General features: G+C 44.0%; 1 protein-coding gene across 5 annotated transcripts in view; it reads right to left on the reverse strand.

Annotated features, from left to right (window-relative positions):
* Positions 1-14,271, reverse strand: part of LOC111861443 — a 358,446-nt gene that overhangs the window by 52,005 nt on the left and 292,170 nt on the right. For 4 of the 5 annotated variants that reach the window (XM_023846030.2, XM_023846021.2, XM_023846040.2 and 1 more), the window contains one exon: positions 11,041-11,160. The exons of the other annotated variant lie outside the window; for it this stretch is intronic. In XM_023846030.2, the coding sequence (XP_023701798.1) occupies positions 11,041-11,160 (120 nt within the window). The remainder of the gene's footprint in view (positions 1-11,040; positions 11,161-14,271) is intronic. 5 annotated transcript variants of the gene reach the window in all.

Genomic DNA, 14,271 nt, shown 5'->3' on the forward strand with positions numbered 1-14,271 from the left:
AGTCGGTATAGCAAGGGGCTATGGGTTCGACAGCCATGGTTCCATTCCTGGTGAAGGCAAGATTATCTTCTCCTCTACAGGATCTAGACCGGTTCTGGGGACCCACAAATCTCCTATTCAAAGTTTATCGGGGGTAAATAGGCCGCGGTGCCGGTCACGGTAGCCGAGCGGTCTAAGGCATGCACTGTCTTCGCTCGCTCGGAAGCTGGGATCGTGGGTTCGAATCCCACTCAGGGCATGGATGTTTGTGGGCGTTTTTCTGTGTTTGTCTACAGGTAGAGGCCTTGCGACGAGCTGATCACTCGCCCAAGGAGTCCTACCGAATGTGTAAGATCTACAAAAACCGAAGTGAACGGAGTTCATGGAGGTAGGCCTTGGCCCACTGGGGCTGTAGTGCCAAGGAAAAAAAAAAGGCCGCGGTATGAAACTCATAACTCACTTCACTCAGCGTCGAGTTCCAGAATGATGGAGCTATACCTCCACTTCCCCATATGTTTTCGTGCATAGTGCTTAATTAATTAAGCACCGAGACAACTTTGCCTTTACAGGAATCAGCTGAGTTGAAAATGTCTTCTTCCACGAGATAAGAAGGTTTCGAAGAAACATTTGTTTTTAAACTTGCTGATGTGTAGACCTAGTTAATTGCCTAGCAAAAGCCTCGTCGGTTTATCTCATTAATTAGTTCAATTCGATATCACAACCAAATTCTTTGATTATTCATAGAATTATGAAATTTCGAACTGGAGCTGTACTTATAAACTTCAAGCAGTTATCACCAAGCACACAAAAATAACCTTTAACGCGAGGTTTGTTAAGATTTTCGGTAATCAACGGACCACATCAGAACGAGCAACCTGAGAACTCATTTTGCAATTTGCTTCGCAAACAAAGAGTGGGTTACTCTGAGAGTGCCTCGGTCCATCAGGTTTGCTTTTAGGAAACGCGAGAGGTTAGCCATGTAAATGAGGCCTTCGCAATTTTGCTGGGACCATGGAAACAATTTGATAAATCTTGTGACATAATACAGAGTAATCAGAAAAATTCCGTAAAGGATGCCGTCTCCTGGGATATGGCGCCGTGTAGGTTTGTGTGAATCGACGTTTCGGAGGAACGAATCGCCTCCATCTTCATGACAGAAAAATCCGCGAGCGAGGAACCAGCGTGAACAGGTGGCTGCATTCTGCAGACGCTGGTTCCTCGCTCACGGATTTTCTATCCTGAAGATGTATGTGATATATTTCTCCGAAACGTCGGTTCACATAAGATCTACACCGCACCATATCCCAAAGAACGGCATTCTTCATAGTTGCTGCCATGAAACCTCAGATTTTACAAAAATGGCGTAGTTTTAATATGCAATAACTCTCGAAATATGAAACAAATACTTTTTTTAATATCTGAACATTCGAAGTTTTCCGATATCCTTAACTAACATAAATAACCACGTGGTATTCGACTCGGCGAAGCATGCCCGGAGACAAATAATGTCGAACTTCGCGAATGATACGGGATGATGAGGCGTCCTGTTAGGAAACACCTCAGCTTATTTTGGTCATCAGTTTGTTTATTTTCAGAAAGCAAATAATTCTAACATGGCGGGATAAATTCTTTCTTAGTAGTGGTTTCTACAAAAAGAAAGGTCCTACCACATGGTCACATTGAAGTTCACACCACATGTTTACTTATGGGTTGACACACTTCTCATTCAGAAACTTGAAGCGGCTGTTCTGCTCTCCAAATTTGGCACATGTGATAATTAGCATGGCCATTAACTGGAAACCAAGCTTCATTTGTAAACATCTGACCCTACTCGACACATAAAAATGTTCATCGATTTCATTTAACACGAAATCTGCATATTCGTCCTTTTCGGAGAGGGTCATTGTCTTTCATTTAACGAATTATTTAGAGTGTAACCACAAAACGTCATTCATCTATTCTACACATTTTGAAACATGGTTCTGTGAAAAAAAAATCAGAACTGCGACGAGTGGTAGATTTCTTTCCACATCGAACTCACGATATCCTATGTACGGTCAATATCGGCTGAAATCCATGGTCTTCATGATAAAGTTTGCTTTAACGCTATGTCTGTTTCGCTAAATTGAGTTATCAACTATACCATGAAATATGTTAGGATTGTTGACAGTAATAAAATAAAAATAAAAGATATAATCACGGCAGAAAACATAATAAAACGGACGAAAGGAAGAACAAACAACCAGCAGAGACAATGCAAAGGAAGAACTCAACCACGTCAATATAACTAAACAAACCAATTTAAAAAATAAGGATCTTTGAATATAAAACCCGACTAAGAAACGTATCTCACATAAAGCGAAATTAGAGCCATGTAGCCAAACAGAAATAAAAGGTATATAAAGAACTCCGTGGTTTTAGTCCGCAAGCGAACTATACAGGTCGAACGACCACTGCTTTTCAGCGAAGTTAGGGCCACCTTTAGCCAATAGAAGGTGTCATGTGGTCAGCGCAACGGATCCCCACGGCCGTTAATCTCGGTTTTCTAGACCGGAGACGCTATTTCATTGAAGTAGCTCCTCAATTATCCTCACGAGACTTGAGTGGACCCCATTTCAGACCCACTACTTCTCAGAAAACCTGGTAGCGCATTCCCGGGACCTTTCGATCTGTAGCCAGAAACTCTGACCACTAGACCATAGAGGCGGGCCCGTTAATATAACTACAGAAAACACTTCCCAAAATAAGGAACATTGAATAGAACCCGGCCAAGGAACGCATCTCACATAAAGCGAAATTAGAGACACATAGCCAAATAGAAGTAAAAGGTATTTCATTCATTCATCAGTAATCTGTCAGACGACAGGTCCACAGTCTCTTCCAAAACAGTTCCTCCACTTAATGCGATCTTCTGTTTTTGGAAAGAGACTATCCAGGAAAAGTGATAATGTGGTAGTTTTTCCATTTGCTTTCCACATCGCAGTACAGCAGCCGTTCAAACCACTCTGGTCACGCCTGTTGCTATACGAACTTGAACCATCTCGAGCATCATTTGCTCTGTGCTTCAAGTCGCTGCTGATGACGCTGCTTCCGGCATCAGTTTTTGGTTTTTGGTGTCTCTCTTCGTCTGATGCCTACCCTTTGACCTGTCCAGCAAGGGAGGCCAGCAAGATAAAATACCCATAAAACGAACACCCTGAGAATCATTTATGGTATGAATAATCACACCAGCACACATGAAAAAGAAAGCCTTAAATAAAGCACGAGTCTGCAAATGGGAAAATGCCAGTCCAGCTAAACCTTCGGGCGCAGCATCTGCTACTAAAAATAACTGTCTTAAAGTACGAGTAGACAAATGCAGTAATTTCCCTTAGATCACTCTTAAAATTAGCACCCAAACCAACCGTAAGCACTGTTAAGCCCGGAAAGTAAAAGATGAAAAATACACACACAGTTACTATGGGGGGGGGGGTCTGAAATGAATCAATTTGGCACTTGAAAGTTTTCTTCCTACTTACGTCGAAAATTGCGATGGAAGGATACATTGGCCCCGAACTCGGCACACTTACATTCTCTTAAGCTTTCTCCTGATATCGTCTTGACTGCGTCTTGCAACACCGAGAGTGGAGTGCGCATGCGCAGCAGAAATGGAACAAAAACTTAAGGTTTCACAATAAACCCCATTATTATTAGATAAAATCTTCTTCCTCTTCTTCCACGTTTCGCGTTAGATTTCCTGGCCCCTTTCCCACCAGAATTAATCTGGAACTTTGGATCTCATAGACAGTTAAGAGGACTCCTTGGACGGGTCCAGCCCTGTCGTGAGGCCGCTACCTACACAGAACAGCACAAACACATAATAAACGAGGAGACACACTACGCCTCAAGTGGGATTCGAACCCATGATCCCAGTGTTTGAGAGGGCGAACATATTCATGAATTACATCACGCGGCCAATGGGATCGACAGATAACATATTAAAATTCGAAATTAACGAGGTATTCATTCGCTGTCGCTATATGTACGTGTATGTGACAAATGGAAACCACAACCGCATTGTTGCACTGACACTGCACCCGCCCCACTAGAGCATTGTTTCCATAAACTAGTATGAAGGTTCCTGTCTTTGGGGTGTGACACCGTGTGTTCTGGTAGATCGTTACGTCACATCTCTGAAGCGAGTGATGTTCATAATCATATCTCACGAATGTCATGCAAGGTAAAGGAGTAATTACAGAACACAGTGGCCGCGCGGTCTAAGAAATGAACTGTCTTCATTCTCTCGAAAGCTAGGATCGTGGCTTCTAATCCCACTCAAGGTTCGGATATCTGTGTGCGTTTATTCTGTGTTTGTGTTGTCCTATATGTAGGTAGAGCCTTTGCGATAGGCTGATCACTCGTCCAAGGAGTCCTACCGTCTGTACTCGTATAAGAAAGAAGAGGAGGCCAGGGCCCAACAAAGGGCTGTAGAGCCACTGATGAACGAATGGAAGTAGTAAACACGGCATTCATATAAAATTAACTACGCCGGGGTAAAGCAGCGTCACCGCAATAAACCTAATTTTTTTAACGCCAGTGGGGTGGGACTAAGTCCCTTGTACTGCGGCCACTACTGGCCTATTGTACCAGCCCCAGATGATAGGTGAGGGCGATTGTGGAGCAATTGGTGGAACGAAGATTGGCAGGGGAAACAGAAGTACTCGGAGAAATCCTGCCCCAGCGCCACTTTGTCCAGCACAAATCCCACTTGACCAGATCCGGGATCGAAACCGGGCCGCCGCGGTGGGAAGCCAGCGACTAATCGCTTGAGCTATGGCGCGCCTAAAACTTGTAAAGGAGGGAATCGAACACGGACCTCTGGATCTGTAGCCAGAGGCGGTCTACAATGAACCTAAGCGAGGTGGTGGAATTCCTGCTTTGCAGTCTGCGGGTCCTACGTTAAAATAGGATATCCTGACTGAGGTGTCTCGTTGTTTACCCCAGGTCTTTTAGAAAAATGCTCGGATATCTCAAATTGGCCACGACCTCTAAGGCTTACACGTCATTTCGCAATCATCATTGATCACCATATCATTCGACTCCTTATAATTTCTATAGAAACAGACGGTGATACTAGGACGAGTTGTGTGGTCAGCTTCATGCTTTGGTCCACTTTACTCCAGGTACGTGTAAATACAACGAATGGACCCCGGGTCGGTCTGGACATAGTGACCTGCCTGTAACAGAAACCCGGCTTTATATCCTGTATCCAGTGATTTCACGAACAAGGAGAGAAGACGGAAGAAATACCCATCCGGCCCCCACGGGCATTCTAAAGGCGCGTCCACATTACTCGTGCTCGTGCGTCAGAAGCTTACTGCTGCCGGAAAATCAGGATTTAGAGCTGACGAAGTGGACGCCCAAACTGGTTTGCATACAAAGTCTTCGCATTTCTTCACAACAGATATCAGCTACAGACACTGATTTTCCGGCAGCAGTAAGCTTCTGACCCACGAGCACGAGTAATGTGGACGCGCTTTAACATGCAATTCCAGCGGCCTCCGTAGTCTAGAGGTAACGTTCCCACCTCATGACGCGTAGTACGCGGGTTCAAATACCCGGCGGAGGTCGTCGAATTTTTAAGGGCGGAAAAATTCAGGGAACAAGTCCTCCGGGAGGGACTTTCAGCTGTGTGTCCCGTGTCGTAACTTTACGGTACGTAAAAGAACCTCATATCTCCAAAGGAGGTCACTGAGCCAAATTACGGACGTTTCCCGCCCAACAGCAGTCTCTAATACCTCTGGTAGATGGGGGAAGCATTATAGATACCTCTCAGCTAGTAGAGCCTGACTCGCTGGCTGGGAGGGACTGATGGTAAGCACCAGTACCGGTAGGATATAGAGATTGGTAGAAATCATAGAGGGAAGCACAATGGACCAATACAGGTCTCAGTGCATGGGGAAACCCACCCTCTCCTATAACCAACTAACATGCAATTCCAGTGAGTGACGGGATTCAAATGGAAAGCCGATTGCAGCTACTGTTATCACATCTATCTATCTATCTATATATCTATATTTTTTTTCCATGGCACTACAGCCCCAGTGGGCCTAGGCCTTCCTCCATGAACTTCTCCGTTCACTTCGGTTTTTCTAGATCTTACACATTCGGTAGGACTCCTTGGGCGGGTGATCAGCTCGTCGCAAAGCCTCTACCTGTACACAAACACAGAAAAACGCACACACACAAACTAAACATCCATGACCTGAGTGGGATTCGAACCCCCGATCCCGATTTCCAAGCGAGCGAAGACAGTGCATGCCTTAGACCGCTCGGCTACCGTGACCGGCAGTTGAGCATTTAGGTTGCGTAATAAACAGTACGGGTTGTGGTTAGTCTGTCATTAGGTGGGCAAGTTAGAATGTTAGTTACGAAGTTAGCTCTTAACTACGTTAAAACAGTCAGTCAGACAGACAGACAGCTAGCTAATTTATTCTGGCTAATCACATTTTGGGTGTATTAGTAAAGCGTTTATCTAGGACATGAAATGAGAGCAGTGATAATTAGTTCACAAGCGGGAACAAACCTGCGTGACTTGCTGGAATTCCCAGTATGGTCCGTCGGCTATAGCCATGAACCATTCATATTCAATTTATCTTCCAATCTTCTTCTTCGTCTTTCAAATGACCTCTTTCCTATAGTTTTCCTCGCCAGAATTCTGTAGACCTTCACAATCTTCACTGTTCCGAGTGCTAAATGACCAGCATACCGTAAATTTCCTTGATTATATTCTGCTAAGAGTATTAGATGACTTGCACAGTGGCCCTCTTGTGGTAGGAAGAGGATGACCGTATTTTCCGACAGAAAAACTGGCGCAGACTGTAGCGAGGAAGGGTGGGAGAAAGAGAATTGAGGGGAGTAGGGAGAAGCACTATGTGGTCTAGCGGTCAGAGTTCCTGGCTACAGATCCAGTGGTCCCGGGTTCGATTTCCGGCGCTAACAGATTTTCTGAGAAGTAGTAGGTCTGGAATGGGGTCCCCTCAGCCTCGTGAGGATAACTGATGAGCTATTTCAAAGAAATAGCGGCTCCGGTCTAGAAAACCGAAATTAACGGCAGTGGGGAATCACTGCGCTGACCACGCGACACTCTCTATCCGCTAAACTTGGCACTAACTTCACCGACAAGTGGCGGTTGCTCGGTCGGTATAGTTCGCTTGCGGACTAAAGCCACGGAGTTTTCTTGAGGGAGAAACAATTTATATGGTGAAAACCGATAATAAATTTGCTTTTAAAAACGAAAAAAATTCGCAGATTTCTATATCAGTAAGGTTTTAGATTTGTATTCTGGGAGTGCTTGATTCGACTCCCGGCCGGGACACCGTTATCCTAATATATTTCGTGGTTTTGTTCAGTCCTGCCAGACAAATGCCTGGGTAGGACCTCGATTAAGTCACGAGCACGTTTCTTTCCGAATCATATAATTCCATGGAGCTCAGTATTTCTTGGGAAGCCAACAGTGTTCAGCTACTAAAGAAAATATTAGTATTTTATGGAACCCGAAAGTTCATTACTATATTCACAAAATCCCGTCACTGGTAAATATCCTGAGATCATTACACGAAACTTCTGTTCTCGCCAACTACAAGAGGCTGTTTCAGGACAAATAACTTACTCGGGGGGCAAAGTCTCTTTTAAGTGACGGTTTAAAGTTGAAATCAACGTCATTTCTTCAATTCTAATAAATCAACCGACAGGGATAAGATGCAAAAATCAGGGACTGTCCCAGCTAAATCAGGGTGTACTGTCAGTATATTTACAGACCGATTACATTTCTGTTTTGCTTGTCTTTTGGGCCAACTACCCTATATTTTCGTGGGTCTCCAAATGTCAGACACCTGTGATCTAGTTGGTGTTCATCCGTGAAGCTATGAGACAACGTTCTACCGCCATACAGATACTCCAAACAACCCGCTCTTCTTTTGCAAACACATGAATATAAGATAAAGCTGTCTTTGCACTTAACTAAACACCACGATGGAGGGATGAACGCACAGAACAACATGTTAATAACTTCGCCACTACGATGCAAATGGAGGACCGTGGTAAGTTTCGCCATCCGGCAGGCTTGATACTGGCTCCACATCTCTCAGAACTCGTTGCACAGAAGGCTCGGTGGCACTCAAAACAGTATTGGTTGTCATGTCGAAGAGAGTAATACCTGTCCTTATCGATAGCCGAATTCCAATACGACAGGCTGTAATCAGCCACTATCTATCTATCTATCTATCTATTTATCTATCTATCTATCTATCTATCTATCTATCTATCTATCTATCTACTTATGGTTCTACGGCTGTTATGACCCTGAGAGTTTTTCAATTTCTTAATCTATAAACATTCAGCGGGGCACGGCACTGTGCTATAAGACGCAAGGTCGCGGGTTGATTCCCCATGAGGTTACTGGAATATTTAAATTAACCTAATTCTTCCAGTCGTACTGTGGTACTGGGGTCGACTCAGCCTCTAACAGAAATGAGTACGAGGAATCTTCCTGGGGGGTAAAGGGAGATCGGCACGTAAGTCTGACAACCTTACCGCCATCTGTCAACCAATTGTCTAGAAAATGTAGCAACCTCGACCTCTCACAACTCTATGAGCCTTCACGGCCTGTTACAGGGACAGCTCTACTTTTCTTACCTTTATACACAGATGGTAGGACTACTTGGACATGGAGTCAGGCCGTCGCAAGGCAGCTATCAGCACACAGACATCCATGCATCGAGCGGGATTCGAACCCACAATCCCAGTGTTCGAGCGGTGAAGACCGCCTATGATCTCGGGGTCACTGTGATCAGCAATCAGCCACTATACTGACTGAAATATTCCAGTCTATCTACTGACAGAAGTATGTAACAACAAGAAGTTCTGAGAAGAACTAATGATCTTCTCTCCTTGATACGACCTGGACCGCACAGAACAAAATGGAAGGACACAGAGCTGCCACGTACCTTAAAAACCTTAGTTACGAAAAACCAGGGTTGCCCTTTCTTCGCTCCCGTGTTTGCTTAGAATAAACTGTAGGGCTTATCGACTGAGTTTCCGTATCATTTAGTAGCAAGTCATGAACATGTATTGCGGAATGGAGGTGTAGCTCCATGCAATCGTGATATCTGCATTAGATGGTGGTGAATGGTCAGCTTCACGCTCTGCTCACGTTGCATCCTTTGAATAGGTATCTGAGTGATTCTTCATGCATTAGAGCAACCCTTCTCCCCACCACACGTCCATGAAACGCTGGTCACACAGCACGTAACCAAGTCACTGTACTGACTGAGCTATTTAGGCTCCTAGAATACTCACTGTATACATATAACGCGTTAGAAAGAAGATGGTGTACTAACTGTGTTCATAACGTAACGTGCAGACCCGCTACCAGATAGCGAGAGAGAAATAAATGGGTTGTAATTGTAAGAAACAGTATTTCCTACGAAGTCCGTGCCGAGGTCTTATAACCGAGACAAGTTTAGAAGAGGTCAGTTATAAGTCCCTCTGTGAAGAATAGGAGATTGGTGTGTGACGGCCGTCAGCCTGGGAGTTAGTCAACTGGAGCACGAGTTCAGTTGTAGGATATTCGCCGGACAGTATCGACGTGAGCACAGAAGCTGAATGTTAAGATCCGTTACCGGGAAACGGCTAGTGAAGGCAGACTGAGAAGGTTTAGCGTGTGCTCTATTGATTTGTGAAATGTGGATATTGGCCATAGCATTATAATTACTTGTAGTTATTACTCATTTGTTAAAGTGGTCAATAAAACGAATCACCAATCCAAACCCCGTCTACAGTCACTCATACTCGTGACAATTACATTACATCTAATCGATATGACAGTGATATTTCCGCCATTTACTACGCAGATTTTAACAGACAATTTTCTATTAAATCATAAATTATTAAAACAAAAAATATACAACTTGGCTCAACCTTTAAATGTGTAGGCCGCAAACTAGCACACGAATAGCCTATATTATTTTTATATTGGTTATTTATCGATGCTGTATTAGGACTGTATACCGTAGATGGTAGGATGATTAATGAACATGGAACTGATGGTGGAATGAAAATTGGCAAGGGAAATCGGAGTACTCACAGAAAGCTTACCCCAGTACCACTTGGTCCACTACTGGCCTGGGTTTGAACCCAGGCCGCCGCGGCGGAAAGCCGGCGACTAACCGCCTAAGTTATGGCAAGGCCAATGTCCTCCTACTTTATATAGGGAAAGTATGCGCAGTAACAAAATATCGCTGTATGCTTTCATGTAGCGTGTAGCACCATAACTCGAAAACAGAGACAGAAAACAAAATCCGTGGCCTGTAGTCCGCAAGCGAACTATACCGACCGAGCGACCGCCGCTTGTCGGCGAAGTTAGTGCTAGATTTAGCAGATAGAGAGTGTCGCGTGGTTAGTGCAACGGATCTCCACGGCCGTTAATCTCGGTTTCTAGACCGGAGCCGCTATTTCCTTGAAATAACTCCTCAATCATCCTCACGAGGCTAAATGGATCCCGTTCCAGACCCACTACTTCGCAGAAAATCTAGTAGCGCCGGGAATCGAACCCGGGACCTCTGGATCTGTAGCCAGGAACTTTGACCACTAGACCACAGAGGCTGTCTACTCTTATAAAAATGTAAGTTTATGCCAGTTTGTATGGATGTGAAATCAGGTTGATGAAAGAAACTGGTAAAAATAGATTTCAGCTTTCTGAAATAGGGTTCCTTAACCACTTGGAAGATGTAAGGCTCTTTGACAAACAGCAAAAGTAGACACACAAAAAAAAGATAAAATATCTTATAATTGAATAAGAGGATGGAATTACAGACCAGACACAAATGGCCTGATGACATTTGAAGAGACGAGGATGAAAGACGTACAAAACACAGGACTACTAAGCACAAACCAAAAGACACAAAAATGGCTACAGCAATTAGGTAAGCCGGAGTTGGAACAAGTCAAAAAATGTAATCCGTGTCACAGAAGTATATCAAATAATTTGGCCGTCGCCGAAGCGACGGTAGGCGTACTTACAGGAGTGGAGGCACTCGACGATAGTCGTGGCGTCTATATAGTAGCCCCCGCACAAGACACACACCAGATGCTGATTCACTTCCCTCAGATGCAACCTGCCCGACCGCTGCATAGTCTTACCTGCAACACAGCAATGTTAACTGTCACGCTATGAGCAAAAACAGGTTTGTGATACCGTCTTGGCTTCACGTGACAAATGATGAAAACCGAAACCAGGCACTTGAAATTAGGTCTCTATGCATAGGATTTCCAAACACTTTTTCCTCCATCGACCACCTCGTGCGTGAATTTTCTTTAGTGGAGCATTCGAATATTAAATAATATATTTTGAGAATTCTGAATGGCATATGGACCGCCTCTGTGGTCTAGTGGTCAGCGTTCCTGGCTACAGATCCAGAGGTCCGGGTTCGATTCCCGGCGTTACCAGATTTTCTGAGAAGTAGTGGTTCTGGAACGGGGTCCACTCAGCCTCGTGAGTATAATTGAGCTATTTCAAGGAAATAGCGGCTCCGGTCTAGAAACCCGAAATCAACGGTCATGGGGATCCGTTGCGATGACCACGCGACACCCTCTATCCGCTAAATTTGGCACTAACCCCGCCGACAAGCGGCGGTCGCTATAGTTCACTTGCGGGCTACAGACCACGGAGTTTGTTTTCTTTTTTTTGAATGGCATATGACTTAAATTCAGTAAATATTTATAATCATGATATTTAGAATGAAAATTAAGATCACATGTTTATTCTTGCATAAATAAAAAGAACCTTAACTCACAAGCATTCAGTGTGACAAACTGAAGTTACTTGCACATTGAAAATGAAGGTAGAATACATGATTTTTTTTTCGCGGACCACTGGACGTCCGTGGACCACGAGTTTGGGAAAATCTACTCTATACAATAAAATCATAATGGTGGTGCCTGAGATTTTGAGTGCCCACACGATAGTTATAGGTACTATTGGTTCTTCCCGTAGGAGGATCTACCGAGAGTATTCTCTCAGCCGTCTGCTGTCGTCATTTTCACGAAGATATTCTTTCTTAGAAGAGCTGTACTTTATAACACTAGTGGGAAAGGCTTATTGCCAACCCAACGGGAAGTCTCCGCAGTTGTTACATACAGCAATGCTCTAGCCAAACTTGCTTCATCATTGCCACCGGCCGAAAAATTATTCGGCCATTGGCCTACAGCTGTAGAATTCTCAAACATAACATTTCTAAACTTGTTAACTTAAAAGAGAGACGTTCAAACTGAAATGTTATGTTATTCCTACATCACATGCAAGCCGTCAAGAGGCGCCTCCATCGGCGCTCCCCGCAACTTGCTGCAACTGGCGTGGAGCGGATGTCATATTACGTTTTTATCTATGGAGACGAATATCATTATTACACTGAATATTGACTGGATTGTGAGTAGCGATGCAAAGCCCTTAGTTGTTCTATTTTTTTAAGCTGATGTTACTGTTTTGTTGTTATTGGTGTTTCTGTTGTTTTGTTATTATTATTATTGTTGTTGTTGTTATTATTATTATTATTATTAGTCCATTTCTTCTTCGCCTTCATCTTCTTCACAGCTTTACAACCAAAGTAATGTCTCAACTTCTATTACATACGTTTTCTAAATCCTTAACAGGGCAAGCGGCAGGACTTCCTGTAGCTGGCTATTTAGCGAATATGTCATGTACGTAGTCTTCCGGTCTAGAAAGCCGAGAATAAGGGCCGTGGGGATCCGTTGCGCTAACCACGTGACGCCATCTATCCGCAAAAGTTGGCACTAACTTCGCCGACAAGAGGCGGTCGCTCGGTCGGAATATTTTGCTTGCGCACTATAGGCCATGGAGATTGATATTTTCTTCGAGTTTTTGGTGTCCCGAGTACAGAGGCCTTCGATGGTCGATCCCCGTCTCGATGGAGACACCGGCTATCCTGTCTGAGGCGCTTCGTTGTTTTCCTCAGTCCTCAAACTTCGAGTAGGCCTCGACCGCTTCCTTACAAATTCATTTTGAAGTCATTCTACTATTCGATGCCATACCTGCAGTCTGTGATACTCACAGAATCTTAAAATATGCCTGGGAAGAGACATGAAAAATGTTATTCCAGAAATCACGTGGAGATTTACGAAATCACAGCACTGCCAGATCCTGCATTATTTTTTTGGGGCCTCGTAGAAATCTGAATGGTACTGAAGAGTTCTTTCGTCTGGGATATAAAACCGTATAGTCCGCTTCAATTCAACTGACGTTTCGGAGAAACATTTCACATCCATCTCCAAGGTTGAAGAGTGAACCAAAAAAAAACCAGCATAAGTCTCTGTTTAGTGCCTAATTCATAGGCCTAGAGGTTTCTTGCTTTGCTCGCTCTTCAATCTGAAGATAGAGGCGAAATATTCCTCCAAATCGCCGGATATCAACGGACTACAAGACGTCATATCCCAAAAGATACAACTCTTCCTAACCACCAGTGTGAGTCCTGTTAGCGAAGAAAATTAAAAGGTACCAATGTAGAAAATGTCTAACGCTATTGCAGTGGTAAGAAGTCCCAGGTAAATCGACCGTTCAGTGACTTTGACAGGCCCATTTCATTTTTTTCCAACAAATGAAGAGAGACTGAAAGAAAATCTTTTGGCAAAGTTTCGCGACAAAGTGCTGGACAGTTATACGGAACGCCCAAGGCTACGTGCATCAGCAGAGCTTCATGCAGACACAGCTAATGAGCATGAACTCATAAGGTTCACTTCTTCGTATTTCGTTAAATAGACCTACACAATAAGAAAATGGCATAGGCTTACAGCGAAGAAGCAAGTATTTTATATTCCGAAATGTATCTTTATTTCATCTCATTTCCTCTCTAAAGAAAGTCCGGGTTATCGTAACTTTTCCGCGTGTGGGTGCGTACCGTCCTCCATTAAGCCTCATTCGACCTTTCTAATGAGTTATCCTCAAACTTGCTACGTACGTTACGCTGCCGAAACCTGCATCCAACTTCATAAGAGGTGAAAAGGTAAAGTTGAACCTGTCCCTACTTAAGAAAGGACCACACCATGAACACGTACGGACGAGTGGATCTATAGCTCAAACTTTCTTGACTTCGGCACTTTAAAGGTCCGTCCACATTACTCGTGCTCGTGTGTCAGAAGCTTACTGCTGCCGGAAAATCAGGATCTGGAGCTGACGAAATGGACGCCCAAACTGGTTTGCATACAAAGCCTTCGCATTTCTTCACAACAGATATCAGC

This window comes from Cryptotermes secundus, unplaced genomic scaffold (assembly GCF_002891405.2).
Source record: "Cryptotermes secundus unplaced genomic scaffold, Csec_1.0 scaffold126, whole genome shotgun sequence".
In the NCBI taxonomy this organism is placed as follows: domain Eukaryota; kingdom Metazoa; phylum Arthropoda; class Insecta; order Blattodea; family Kalotermitidae; genus Cryptotermes; species Cryptotermes secundus.